General features: G+C 35.6%; 1 protein-coding gene across 1 annotated transcript in view; it reads right to left on the reverse strand.

The window, feature by feature from the left end:
• Positions 1-2912: 2912 nt before the first annotated feature.
• The window catches only part of LOC111043213 (GATOR complex protein NPRL2), a 24605-nt gene continuing 11577 nt past the window's right edge, over positions 2913-15940 (reverse strand). The window contains exons 6-9 of the mRNA XM_039436602.1: positions 7870-7967; positions 5435-5565; positions 5040-5209; positions 2913-3394 (exon numbers count right to left, since the gene is read on the reverse strand). Of these exons, the coding sequence (XP_039292536.1) occupies positions 3233-3394; positions 5040-5209; positions 5435-5565; positions 7870-7967 (561 nt within the window). The 3' untranslated portion in view covers positions 2913-3232. The remainder of the gene's footprint in view (positions 3395-5039; positions 5210-5434; positions 5566-7869; positions 7968-15940) is intronic.

Raw genomic sequence — 15940 nt, forward strand, 5'->3', positions numbered from 1 at the left:
TACTTCCTTAGGACTAATATGAGAAATGCACTGATGATCAGTCGAAATCACAGGCAAACACCATAAACAAGATAAGACTCAAAAATGTTCAGGGTTATATTGTATGTATTTTGATACGATAACCATTCAAGATACTTAACTGTTTTTTGCACAAAATTATTTGAAATACCATCATATACAATCATTTTCATACCTATGGAGTTTTTTCTTAAAATTATATTTTATTAGTTATATGGTAACCTTCTAAACCTGTATGTTTATGTTTTTAAAAGGACGGATTCAACGGTTCAAAGAGCATCACACGTCAGCCTATTGTGTGTTCCAAGTATGTAGTTTGGCAAAGCCAATTCCTGTGTCCATTACAAGGTCCAGGAATTTCTTCCCTATACTAACATCCCATTCCTCACCTGGTTGCTTGCAGTCAAACAGAGCCCATTTTCTAGCCCCAAATCTTTCGCAATCCAGTAATCTTAGCAGTCTCATCAGTCAGATTACAAAGCCTACACCTCTGACTTTCATTTCTAAGTCCAATTGTGTGGAGATGTTTCCTGAAATGGCCGTGTCCAGTTATCATGGCAATCAGCTGATTGACCTGACCTCTTCCCAGACTCACCAGCCAGCTGGTGAAGCAAGGGCTTGCGTCTGCCAGCAGCCTTTTGCCATGTGCTTGACCAGGGTGACCTTGCCATTGCTAGTGATGTAAGTCCCTGACCATTTACTTATTGTATGGGAAGCAGTTGTTTTGCTTATGCCACAGCTTGGCTCTGGACCAAAGAGTAGCATACTGGAACCCCGCTTAGCAAGCTCATCTGCACACTTGTTACTTCCTATGCCTACATGGCCAGATACCCAACCAAGATGCACAGAGTTGCCTGTTGCAAGCCTGCTGAGTGTTTTGTGGCACTCCTACACCAATTTTAGACTTGATTCCATTGGAGTCAAGAGCCTCAAGGGCTGCCTGACAGTCTGCCAAGATTACTATAGGCTTATTGCAAAAGCGCCTGGCAATGCCTATGTCAGCACAAGCCATGATGCCCCAAATCTCCGCCAGAAAGATGGTACAGAGTTGTCCCAGACTTGCACAAACTTGTGTTCTGGGTGAATCACTTTACACCCCGTAGCCAGATTTTCCTTCAATGAGAGAACCGTCCTTGTACCAGACGAGGCTGCCTTTTTGAGATAGGGCCCTTCCTCAGACTTCCACTCCTCTCTAGAGCAGAATTTAACAGAGAAAGGTTTAGTGAAAACCAACTCCATACTCAGGACATTGACGTCATTTCAAGTACAAGGCTGTGAGCAACAGCTTTGGTGATTGTGCAGTGGCCTGTTCCGGACAGGCCTTCTCTCCAATGGTGAGTAACTTTCAGTCGATAGGCTGATTTTCGTGCTTCTGCCATAATAAATTCAAGAATTGCAGACGGGCTGCTCCTGCCTGAAAGCTCCAGTTTAACTATTTATAGTTTAACTATAGTTTAACTATAGTTTAACTTATAGTTTAACTATAAGTTAATGTGCCCATCCTTTATAAACTTTCTAAAACTGTAAACAAACATATTCTCAAATTTGACCAAATATAATATTTTTCGTGTGAGAGTTACAGAAAAATAATAAATCTATGAAATATTAGTTCGTTTTCTTGGCTTCAAAACTATGTCTTTACGCGCTGTACGTCAATAAATGTGTTCTCCAGCGCCCTCCAAAGAAAACCTTGCACGATTCCTGTGGTGCGTTTTCCATATGCATATGAGGTAGCAAACTAGAACTATAAAATGTTATCATATGACTACTTTATGATAAATATTAGCAAATGGTATTAGTCTCTTTGTTACAACAATCTGAACAAGAATTGGTGTGAATGCATTGAACTTTAGTAATCATGGATCATTGGCAATAGTTGCAATGAAAAAGAAGAACCATTCTAACAGTTCAAGTTCAGTTCCATTTTATAGGGTGAAACATGGAGGAGCAGTGTAGGTTTAAGAGCTTGTTCACATGACAGCGATTTACGCTCGGTTGTCGCTCGATTGGCAAATCGCTCGGTTTGCCAGCCTCGTGCACATGACAGTGATTCATGAGCGGTTTGCGCTCGGTATAATAAATCATTACTAGGTACAACATCTATGTACTTAATTTTAATATCTTAATCTATGTACTTAATCACTATATTACTCTTAAACGTATATTACTGCTCTGATCGAAACCGCTCGGTTGACTGAAGACATGTGTAAGCTCTCATGCCTGCTCTAGTATATCGAGCCGCCCGGCAACCGAACGACAACCGAGCGGTTGTAGTCTGAGACTACAACCGCCGCGATTCGCCGGCGACTACTAAAACCGAGCGATGCATGTGTACGGCACCATGTGTTTCCCTATACCTGGCAATCGCTCGGTTTGTCAACCGCGCGACAACCGAACATAAATCGCTGTCATGTGAACAGGCTCTAAGATTGAAATTGTCGGATGTAATGCATGTATTTAAATTGGTCTAAACCGAGTGCGCCACCATCGAATTACATGCAACACTTAAAAGTGTAGCTACCTTCTCTGGATTATGTTTCAATATCAGGCTTTCTGCTAGATAATAGACAATGAAACACACTGAGTCCCTAGTTGAAGTGAACCCCTCGCTAATGTAATTGTTATGTATCCTACAATAATTTTCTATCCTATCCTATCATCAAATAAAAAAGTAATCCTATTCTATGCTGTACATAAGCATGATGAATGAAACTGATTAAAATAACTAACTAGAAGAAAAACTCTTTATCGCTATGGATACTAACAATTTTTCTAATAATAAATTTGATACAGTATATATAATAATTATAACTCTTAATAATAATTTTTCAAATTAAAGGAACTGTAGGGACGGGACTGATATTTTGCCCACAATATTACCAAAAAATCAGACAATTTAGTTAAAAGTACATTATTTATCAATACATGTGATACTCGAAGGATTTCATATAAAAGGTTCTCATATTATTGTACTTATGAAATTCGATAACACCTTTCATGTTAGAACAACCCAATTTTTATCGCATTCTAGGTTGGAATAAATGAATCATGACTAATGTTCTGAATACTCAGATTCAACAAAAACTCGTCTTCAGACACTTATTTTTTCGAGCTTTGTACGATTATACATACTTTTTACTATTACAGCTTTGAGGATTGCACGAGCCTTACCGGACTTTCAACTTGTTTTCCGATTTACTAGTATGTGGATATTTCATTTCCACAAAAATATGATATTAGGATCTTTTTCAACTTGATCTTCAATCTGCTTCTTACTTATTCCAGTACTGCAACAGATTTCATCGAGAGAGTTGAGACCAGTGAAATGTTGCAGTGACGTACTAGTGCTGCCGTCATCACATAACATTACTGGGTACTGCAACAAAAACAATGCTTTACATTCAACCATATCAAGTTAGACCTGATAAATTGTTTTGGTGATAACTATAAATAATATAATATATTACTGATAATTATCAATAATTGATCATTTACTCATTTCCTATATAGTATTACTGATAAAGGGAAAGGACTTTTATAATCTACAAGCAGGTAACCCGGGTATAATTAAGCAAGCAAGGGTATAATTAAAAACTTTACAGAATGAAAGCTTCACCAACTGAAATCTTAAAGAATGTAAAATAGGCCTATAACCATCCTCGGTAGTAAGAATCAATATGCAAAATTTCAAGTTATCAGTCTAGTAGTTCAGACGTAATGATGCGTCATTCGTGAATTTCCTATCCCGTACGTGTATAATCCAATTCTTTCCGTTATTATATTATATAGATTAACGTTTACTATAGTTATGTTTCAAACAAAATCCAACGAATTAGTAATTGAAGCAAGCCTATGGCTTCTTGAAGGCAGTGGACATGATCAACCAACAGTTTCAAGTTAAGAGGTCATAAATAAACGGACGCCATTCGATAAGATGTAATTTCTCAATGCTAAAAATTTTTCCATTATTGAAATGACAACATTTGAGATACACAATGTGAGAAAGAATTTGAGTTTGTAGAAAAATGAGTGTGTAAGTGCTATTTCAAATTGTCCATACTCCATTACCCAGACCTGTACTGTGGGGTTTTAATTAAATAGTATATTAAATAACAAAGAAATACCGGGTGATTCAAAAAGAACTTTACAACTTTGAAAATTCATAAAAATCTTATTAAACTTGGTACAGAGCTGGTTTTGGTGTTGTTTTAAAGGAAAACACTTCGAGTTTTTTACCTTAAACTAAAGATGTTCTATGTGACTTAAGTTGGTTATCCTGCAGACATCCAATCGATAGTTGATTTCTTCCCAGACTCTCACAAGCATTTCAGGTGTAACTTGCTCAACAGCAGCGCAAATCCTTGCTCTAAGTTCAGGTAGAGTGGCTGGCAAAGGAGGTACGTACACCTTATCTTTTATGAAACCCCACAAGAAAAAATCCAGCGGTGTTAGGTCTGGGGAACGAGGGGGCCGTGCAATTGGCGCATTACGGCCAATCCACTGATTTGGAAAGCTGTCATTAAGAAAATCCCGGACGTCATTCAGATAGTGTGGTGGTGCGCCATCTTGCATGAAGAAAACATTTCGTTCTCGGTCATCCTCATCGATCTGTGGTATCAAAAATTTCTGCAACATATCAAGGTACAATATGCCGTTTTTCAAACCAAAACACACAGCTAGCATGCTCGGGTCCAGTGAAGGCAGCCATCTTTGACTTAACTGCCGCTAGCGCTTGTGCGGTGCGACCAGGCACTGGCGGAGTACGCGAGTCAGAACTTGGATTGTTTTCCTCTGAAACAACACCAAAACCAGCTCTGTACCTTGTTTAATAAGATTTATATGAATTTTCAAAGTTGTAAAGTTATTTTTGAATCACCCGGTATAATTAAACAATGGATGTTGTAGACATGTATCAAGGGCAAGCACTTTGAACCTCTGATTCTATGATGTAAGTTATGATTCATTTGTATATTTAGGATTTGCATTTAGGAATGTGAATAGATTTGTTTTGTATTGCTCACCTTATGAACTCGCCTGATAAGTCCTTCTAGAACTCCAAACTGAACCAGTCTTTTCTCATCAACACGCAATGCTACAGGATCAAACCTGATGCACAAATCTCTAACGGTGGTCCCGTGTGCCATATTTGAATAAAGCCTAAAAACATCACGTATACTTGGAATTTGACGACCTGTAAAATACAATTATAAATGTTTATGTAATATTGTATTACAGTACCAGTAAAAATTAGTATTGCTAACAAAAAAAAACAGATAATCTTGATAGAAGATCAAGAACTTATGTACACTTAAAATTGAAAATAAGAGGAATTCGATAGACATTTTTTTTAAATAGGATGAAGATAGCTTTAGCTGTTAGGCCTAGTTGAGAAAGAGAAAATTCAAATTAAACAAACCTGCTCTTGCAACAGTTCTCAGGCAATCATCCTGAAGTCTCTTGTTGATAGTTAGTCTGTGCAGTTTCGAAGTTGGCACATAGACATTGGAGTATTGGAAAATGGGTATCATTCTAACCACTCCATAGTACCTAGGATGCGGAATTGAAAATCATAATTTAATTTGAAATACGATCAATAATAACAAGATATTATTACATTTGAAAAAAATTGACAGATTTAACATTGATAATATTTATTTATTTATCACATTGTGTATAAATACTTAACATGAGGAAAGGCACAACAGGCTCATGCACAAAACTGTCCCATTTCAAATTTATACTTCTTCTTCTTCTTCTTCTTCTTCTTCTTCTACTTCTTCTTCTACTTCTTCTTTGGTTGTGCCTTATCCCATTTAAATGGGGTCGGCATTCCTTCCTCTTAGTCTGCCTCTCCACAAAGCCCTATCCAATGCTTCCTCTCTCCTCCAACCACTCTCCCGCAAACCAGCCGCTATTCTATCTCCCCACCTAATCCTAGGTCTACCTCGTCCTCTCGCACCATCCAAAACCAAATCCTGCAATCTTCGTCCAACATAATCCTCCTCCCGTCGCTGTACATGCCCAAACCACCTCATCCTTGTCTCCTGCATTTTCTTTCCCAGTGGTCCAACTTTTACAGTGCCTCTGATCAATTCATTTCTTATTTTATTTCTTCTTGTAACCCCACACATCCATCTTAACATTCTCATCTCAGTCACTTCCATCTTTCGTTCCTGTTTCTTTGAAATTGGCCATGTTTCTGTTCCATACAGCATAGCTGGCCTCACAACTGATCTATACACTTTTCCCTTCATTTGACAAATCACTCTCTTATCACAAAGAACACCACTCATTTTTCTCCAGTTCATCCATTCACAATTTATTCTATGCTGTATTTCTACATCAAGCCCTCCATCTCTCTGTACACTTGAACCCAGGTACTTGAAACTTGCAACTGGTTGGAGATGGTTTCCTTCAAGCTGTAAGGGTAGCCCATCATTGTTTCCCAATACCATGTACTCTGTTTTTGATCGGCTAATTTTCAGTCCCCTTTCCTCCGAAGTCTTCCTCCAGCTTTCCAGTCTTTCTTCCAACTGATCTTTGGTAGGTTCACAGAGCACGAAGTCATCTGCAAATAGCATGCACCATGGTGCTGGCTTCTTGACTGCAGCACCCATGACATCCATGAGCAGATCAAACATATATGGGCTAAGTGCTGAACCCTGGTGAAGGCCAACTTGCACAGGAAACACTTGGGTCCTTCCCACACTGGTTCTCACTCGAGTGATGGCTCCCTTGTACACATCTCCTGCACCAATCGAACCTACTTCTCTGGCACACCTTTTCCTCTCATACTTCGCCAAATCTCTTGCCTGGGCACCCTGTCATAGGCTTTTTCCAGGTCAACAAATGCCATGTGCAGCTGAGACCTTAGCTCTCTTGCCTTCTCCACCAGCTGCCGGAGAGCAAATATTGCATCTGTTGTTCCTCTTCCTGGCATAAATCAAAATTGCTCCTCACTGATTGTGGTCTCTTGTCTTAGTCTCTTCTCAATAATCCTCTCCCAAGCCTTCATTGTATGAGACATTAGCTTTATGCCTCTATAATTATTGCACTCTTGGACATCACCTTTAACCTTGTAGATGGGAACCAATACACTACTTCGCCATTCATCTAGCATTTTCTCTTGGTCCCATATTTTTTTCAGGAGATTCTACAACAAATCAACTCCTTTCTCCCCTAAGCACTTCCAGGCTTCAATTGGGATTTGAAGTCTATTCAATTCATACTATACTGTCCAAATCAAAATGTTGGTTAGGTCACTTTCACTTTTCAAAATACAATTTACGCTCTTCAATACTCAGATAAACGAGCAAATTTTGAATCAAATAGATACTATTAGAGTCTAGAATCAAAAAATCTAGAACAGAAACTTAATAATTACCGTATTCAAAAAATCTAAATTTGGAATCAAACTAGAAATTTTGGAGCTAAAAACTTCACACTTTATTGAAATATTCAAAGTATTGAAGTGCTTACTGTATTACATCCATACGACTACAATGAAACCATAAGATTACAATACTAGGATGTAAAATATGAATCTAACAGAAGGAAAGTCATAATTTTAACAGAGAGTGAATCTCAACCACTCAATATTTCTCCGTCACAATATATCAAATATACACAAACGTGATGTGACGTACGGAAAGTTCTGGATGAAAATCATGCAAGTAAATTACAAAATATTGTGACCTGAACATTCTTTTATAAATTTGACTCTCAATAGATATTTATCATTTTTGTCTTGTACGTGATTAAATCTTCAAATCAAGAAATCTGTAGTTTGTATCAGAAATATAGACACAAATATTGACAAATTGAGCATAATGATGATTGATTGATTCTTACTCTAAGTTCTGTAGACAAGCTTTCACAAGATTGGCTTCAACATCTGCTTCAACAGCAATTTTTGCAACGTGATTAATACCGTCTATGAATGGCAAAACCTGTAAAAATAATGTAAACTCAATAAAAAATCACATCAAACTAAACCCTATTGCAAGGATTTTCACAATATAAGAATCGAGGAATGGAAAAAAAATGGATTCATTTGAAGCACATTTTTGCACACTAGATACAGTCTTTGATCCGTTATCAATCTCTAGTTGACTACATCGAGAAATAACTGAATGATTTTTATATTATAGGAATAATTGACAGGTAGAAAAATTGTAATTCATTTGGGAAGCATCCTTGCCCACATTATGACGGTCTTTAACACCTCCAGTAGCAACTATAATCATCTAATAGAGAAAATAATATGTAATGAGAATGAGAATTGGTATTATTATTATTTTATTTATTTATTCATTTAATACAATTACAAATCATATGTAATCAATGTTCTTGGTTATGAATTAAATTTCTAATGTGATTTCAATCTTTAATAAGTTCCGAAGGATTAAGATAGGGTACTAGGACCAGATATCGTTCGGAATATATTTCGAGAACAGAGTCTTGTCGGGCTTTATGCTCTATTGTAGGAAATTATATGATCTCCAGCTGCATCTGCTATACAGTCGACGAATTCGCTCCTAAGTCGAAGTTGGTAACAGATAAAAGCTGATATATGAGCAGGTAAGGACAGAGAATAGATAATCTCGATCTGACCCCACACACTACATCCACTTAGATATGTTCCAATATCCAGGTTGATTCAATTATTTCAATGATCGTACTTGATTGGTTCTTGATAATATAGAACGTGACAGACACAATGATTGACAGGCTTAAGAAATAATCGAACTCAGAAGATGAGTTGACAAAATGGAAATATAATATAATAAAATATATGATTTGACAGTGCAGATTCAGAGCTTGGATTACAGATTGAAAATAGTTTAACATTAACAAAAATGATTAGAAGTTTGCTTGTGCTCGCATGATACCAAGCATGATTCAACAGAATTTTATAATTGACAAATTTAACAGTTTTGTGAAAAATAGTGAAAATAAATTATAAAAGATTTTTAAAATTGCTCGGGTCGTGGTTCTGGCAGCGGAGGATAGTTAATCAACTACAAGTTCTTATAAATTCTATACCAGATAAAATCTAGGATCTTAATGGTTATAAGCGCTTGTCGGCGTGGCCATTACTTTAACGAAGAAAAATTTTATATTTTCTGCACTGTATTTTCTTTCGAAGCGAAGATTGGGGCCCCAAAATATAAAACTCACGTGAATCCTCTTGGTGGTCGTGGTTCCTTTAGATCAAATTTGTTTGATCGGTGGCCGGTCCAGGCTTCGGTTTCAGCACGTGTGGGATTTTAATTAAATATCTCCTTCACCAAAATAATTAGGGAATAATTAAGTTTGAATTTCTCGAATTATCGATTGATGAAATAAATTTATAAAATAACCTAAAATATTGGCTCACAGATAAAATATATAAAAATCGAACAAAATTTGATAACTTTCAACAGGGTCTTAACGGTGAGGATTTTAAAAGGGAAGTGACTTGTCTTCTTCTAAGCCTTTGGCTAGAACCTTTTCTCTGAGAATCTCTGTGTAATTAATTTGCATGAAAATTTGCCATTGGTAGAATGATTATGACGTAGGCATGACAATTTAATTACAATAATAACTTAATTTGTATAATTTTTTAAACTGCTTAATTCTCTAGATACAGTTCCTCTACACAGTGTACATGCACTAGCATATATGATAAGGCAGGTTTGCAGTCTGATAACAGATTAACATTTGATGTTTTCAAACGATCATCCCTTTTGGTGCTATTTCTATGACATATGATTGGCTTAGACTTGCCAAAGAGATTCATTCACCATGTGACTCAGTTGAATCAATAATTTATAATTTAATATTTTCATACAATTCTTATTATGTTCGAAACTGTTATAATTAATTTTTGCTGCTCTTATCAGTAATACAATATTCATGCGTTGACCTAGTTAGTTACAATAACATTTGACATTATAACGTAATTTCGTGAATAATAGATAGATTTTAACAATAATACATACATTTTATTTTTTTATTTGAAATTCTTGGTCCTTTATCAATAGTTCTTAATTTTAGAAATAATATTATAGCTTGCATGAAAACCTGGCATGACATTTTATAATATATTGAGTCAGTCAGCTGTGTCTGAGCTGCTACAAAAACATCTGATCAATAGTAAACAAAAGTGTAACCTCCAAAAGTTCAATGAGCAATTCATAAATGACTTGTACTCAATTTGCAAAATAATTATAATTTTATTAAATAATTCTCTGAAAAAATGCATAGTACAGAACGGTACTCTTATCTTATACTCAGCTGTTGATAAGGAAGCCTTATCGCTCGGGTGCTAACTATTCGTTTGGCAGATCTTTCATTCTATAAGGGTAATTACAATTTTCCTAGCTAATTCTCTCCTTTCATGAGATTTACTCAAAAAATTCATCACAACAGATAAAATTTAATTGATTATTTCAAACAAGAATATTTTTAACTTTTACCCAGTTACTATTACATCAGATTCAAATCAATTCAGTTCAATTCAATTTAATTCAGTTTATTTCCAAAAAAACATAATACACGAATAAGAAATACAATATACAACATATTTTGGAATCCCCCTACTAGACTATCCATCTGTGTGTAGGGGGGGAGTTCCACTTTATACATAATAAGCTTAATCTGCTAATAGAAGTGAATAATAGAGAATACACTTATATTATGGATGTATTATTAAAGTAAAAAAGTAAATTCGTATGGCTTCTGTTGGTGGGGAGTCCCTTGCGGGAAGGTCCCACCGCCTGAATATATAATTTAAGCCGTCAATGGGCCTAAAATGATTATGTAAGGTGATGTATTATTAATATTCTGATTATAAAATAGATAATATATTGCACTGATGTATATTTAAGAATGAGTATGTAAAAATATGTATGTAGGAATAAGTATACTTAATACATTGATTGATTAAAAGAATAAATAAAGAAGAAAAAAGAATATTTTATTGAAGACCGCAGTGGCAGGGATTCCAGGAATTCTAAGAAGAGAGAATGATAAAAAGCATAAACCAGAAAGGCAAAACAGTCAAACCGGTTATATCAATGATAAAATAAATACCAATCAATTGTCTGGAAACCTTGAAGTCGTGTTGGTCACCAAGCATACCTAGATTGGAGTAGTTCTTCTGAAGCTTCCGAACCAATCTGGTACAGCCACCTGTCCACCCTCTTCCTAAACACTACCAAACTAAATGCCTCTGCTTCCCTAATCACCCCTGGCACATTTCTGTACAAGATATGGGCCAGTTGCTATCGGGAGCTCGATGAGAGAGGTTCTTATCTGCTAGCGTATCCTAGCCTGTCTCGCTCAGCTCAATGTTCTTGCCTGCTATAATATTCAGCCTATAACTTTACCGTGTAATTGAAATTGACGTTATTATTGTAAATTATTTTTCGATTACTAAGCAGTATATAGCCGCAAGATGAATAAATGTCTGAAGTGCGATAAAAGTGTGACCGGGTGTAATCCTGAACAAATATTACAGTGTGTGAAATGTAACGACATATTCCATGTGAACTGTGTTAGCGAGTCCGATAGAAAACAGAATCGTAAAGTCGCTTTCCGGTGCGTTAGGTGTGGAGGAAAGGCAGCTCAATCCAACGATCCTGTTGATGCATCTGTGAGTAATAATAAAAATAATAATTCGGAAATACTCAATGCGATCAGTGATTTGAATAAAAGACTCGATCAAAGACTGGCAGGGTTTGAAAACAAACTTTCTCAGGGCTTAAATAATAATATGAACTCTATGAAGCAAATGATTGCACAACTATCCATTTCATATGACAAACAAATGAATGATATTAAGGAGGAAAATAATAATCCTAAGCAGAAATATGATGAATTAAAAACTAACCTCACAAGCGCTAAACAAGAAATTAAAGTAGTCAATTTAAAAATTTCCAAATTAGAACAGTATAGCAGAAAACAAAGCGTCGAAATTTGCGGAATCCCTTACACAAACAATGAGAACATTTATGCTATATTGGAACAGTTAGCCCAGGCTTTAAATATAAAGTGGTGTCGCAACGAAATAAGTATCGCTCATCGGCTGCCTGGACCTAAAAAAGCGATTATAGTTAAATTCGTGCGTACAACGACGCGTGCTGACTGGCTGGCTGCCGCCAAACAAAAGAGGGGCCTGAACACGGCACACATAAGCGGAGCCTTCCACACTAATACTCCCGTATTCGTGAATGAACATCTGACTCAGCACAACAAGACCCTCCTCAGTCATGCCAGGAGACTGGTGAGAGAGGGACACATCGCACACGCATGGGTCAAGGATGGCGCAATTCTGATCAGGGTCACGGCCGCCTCGAAAGTCGTCAAGGTTGAGACGATAGACGACCTCAATTTCCCGGGCTTGGAAGCAGCGGACGGGATCTCAGTGGGTCGACAACCGGCAAGTCCTTCATACACTGGTGCCCAGGTATCTGCTGATGTTGGCATAAATCAGCCGACGAACAAGTGAACACCGAATATCTGGTAACTTATTTATGTATTCATCCGTAAGGTCATATCGAGAACATAAAAGAAGACACAATCAAACTATCAAGGACTATTAAAATGTATGAATAACGTGAAGTAACTAGAGAGTATTATTATATTTATTTTATTTTATTTACAACTATTGAATTGCGATTTCAACAAGGTATTTTATGCAATTCAATCCTTCTTGAACTAATGAAAACGAAATATTCCTTTTTTAGTAACTTAATAACTTCTCTCATAAATAATCTTTATTTGAAATAAATTTTATATTATATTAAATGAATAAAATTATTTTAATAATATCATAAATGCAGAAACTGCTGTCTGCTAAAAACAAATACTTATAGCTTATTCAATTATTTTTCATCAAATACAAAAATTGCATAGATATGTGTGGAATATACCTGGAATTGCAAATTTCATTAGACATATTTAGTCTTTAATAATAGGCTTTTTTTAATAACTTATTAGTCACATTAATTTAAAGATATCCCATCGAGAAGAGTTTACATTCAATACTGAATTCAAGGATACTTGTAAAAGCCAATTTACACTTGTAAATATGTTATAAATATTTAGTTAAGGATTGGTAAATCTCTTTAGTATGGGAAATAGGATTTTGAAGAAGGCAATAATTATTTTAAATTAGTTGTTTTTCTACTTGCTTGATAAATTGAAATTAAGGATTGTTATATAAATTAATATTGTAAGTACTACCGTATTAATAGTCTTGAATTGCTGAAATCAAATATCTACTGGCAGAATCATACGGTAATATAAGTTTCAATCACTCGCAATAATTGCTTCTTAATAAAATATAGTGTTGCAGCTGATGCCTTATCGCAATAATTATCTTGTTACAAGCAAGAATTAGGAGAATTATCTCATGAAAAGAACAAACGCTGATTTCTATTTTTAAAATGAATGATATCACTTTGCAGCTCTTGATAGATCAATATTGTTTCGAGTTATTTTTCCATTTCTTATTGCTAGACTGGTCTTTAGACATTATACTAAGTTAACTAAGTTATATAGTATATTAACTAAGTTATTATGAGTACCTAATAATTATATAAATCAATATCTCTCATTTTTCTCTTTTATTCTGAGTACATTATTAATTATCACTGCCGGTGGGTTTGTTCATGTAATCAATTTATGCGGTTTATCTATTTTATTTATACAATTTTGTTTACAATTCCTTAACTCATGATCAATAGATATGTCTCTTATTTATTACTTCATATTTACATTCTTTTTCTATACAATTTTGGTTGGGGTTTGTAGGTCTTTATTATATTATTTCTTGAGAGGGCTGAGCGAGGTAGGGTTTTTTTTCTTTTCTTCAACGGTCGCATTGGTCGTTGAGCCGTTATCGGTCGGGGTTCCAATTATCTTTCTTATCACCATAAATTCTTTCTTCGTGTTCTTCCCTAACTAGTTTATTCTTTAATATATTCTTCTATGACATTCAGGGACATTCACCTGGATGAATATAGACATATTGAATGTAAAAGTATTGAAGCTTCTGAGGTGAATAACGTTTTTTCCAATGGTGAACATTTCCTAAAGTTCATATACTTGAATATCAGAAGCTTCAATAAAAACTTCGATAGCTTCATAGCTTATCTACAAGGAAGTAACGTAATATGGGATGTGATAATGCTGGGAGAAACTTGGTTGGGGGATGATACGGCGGGTATTCAATTAGAGGGTTACAGGGTTTTCAAAACAAGCGGATGGAGAAACAGAAATGATGGAGTGCTTGTGTATGTGAGGGAGGGAGTGAGTGTGAATGAATGTAGACAGATGGAGCTGGCCCACGTGTATGGTTTAAGTATAGATATATCATTCCAGGGAAAAAATATAAACCTTCTTTCGGTTTATCGTACTCACGACAGTGATCTGGATGAATTCACCGAAGCATTGCATAACTATTATAACTCTTTCAATATAAATAGCTTCTGTATTCTGATGGGTGACATTAATGCCAATATACTACAAGCAGATAATAAAACAGAAAGATATCTTGATATGTTGTATGAAAATGGTTTCATGAGCGGCATTGATAAATATACGAGGGTACAAGGAAACAGTAAGTCATGCATAGACCATATCTTTGTCAGACACGAGACCTGTGATAGTCTAAAAACAGCGGTAGTCATGACTGATGTAACCGACCATTTCAGTATTGTATTAGAAATTTCATTCCCAAGAATCAATTCATCAAAAAAAGAAGATAAATATATTGACAAAAAAACTCTTCATGAGTTAATCAGCAAGTGTGTTTGGAGTAATGTTACTAGTTCTCAAGACATAAATTCATCATGCAATTTGTTTTTCTCCACACTAGATGAATTCATATGTAAATCCTACAAAAACAGAAAAAGTAGTAACAGAAAGGTAAAATTAAAGCCCTGGATGACAGACGGTTTATTACGCTCTATTAGAGAACGGGATAAAATAAGTAAACAGCTCAGAAATCAACCCTTCAATCAACAACTCAAAAATTACTACATTACTTACAGAAATCACTTGAATTCGTTAATAAAGAGAACTAAGATCCAATACTACAAATCTAAAATTTTTGTCTCAAAAAATAACCCTAAACTTTTTTGGCAAACAGTAAATGAAATTTCAGGTAAGAGAAAAAACAAAGACCCTTTTCCACTGGACCAGTATACATCAGGTAAGACATATTTAGAAGACAAAAGAAAACAGGTTGCAGATGAATTCAATAATTATTTTTCCAACGTGGGAAGTAGTCTAGCTAGCAAAATTAACCCTGTTGGCCCACCGGTTGTCAATGACTCAGACTATGCAGTGCACGGTAGATTCAACCTTCGCACTATAGATAATACTGAATTGCGCAACTATGTTAACTCCCTGCGCGGCGGCTCGGCTCCTGGCTATGATTGTATCTCTTCCGATACTCTGAAGTCTAACTTTGACAGTTTATCTGCTCCGCTTCTACATATTGTCAACTTAAGCATTACCTCTGGTATATTTCCTGATGCTTTCAAAATAGCAAAGGTAGTCCCATTGTTCAAGTCAGGAGATATTAGAGAGAGTTCAAACTTTCGTCCAATCAGCCTGCTTAGCATATTTTCCAAAATTCTTGAAAAAATAGTAAAAGATCAATTAACAAGATACATTGAAAGTAATGAATTACTAACTAACTCCCAATATGGGTTCAGAAAATCAAAAAATATCTCAGATGCCCTCTTTTCTATAACTAGAGACCTGAATTTGGCTATAGGTAACAATGAAAAGAGTGCTCTAATATTCTTGGACTAGGCTAAGGCATTTGATTCCGTTGATAGAGGAAAATTGCTTAAAAAGATGGAACTTATGGGGATAAATGGAGTTCCACTTGATTGGTTCAAGTCCTACTTTAGTAACCGCAAGC

Source organism: Nilaparvata lugens, chromosome 10 (genome assembly GCF_014356525.2).
Source record: "Nilaparvata lugens isolate BPH chromosome 10, ASM1435652v1, whole genome shotgun sequence".
Lineage (NCBI taxonomy): Eukaryota > Metazoa > Arthropoda > Insecta > Hemiptera > Delphacidae > Nilaparvata > Nilaparvata lugens.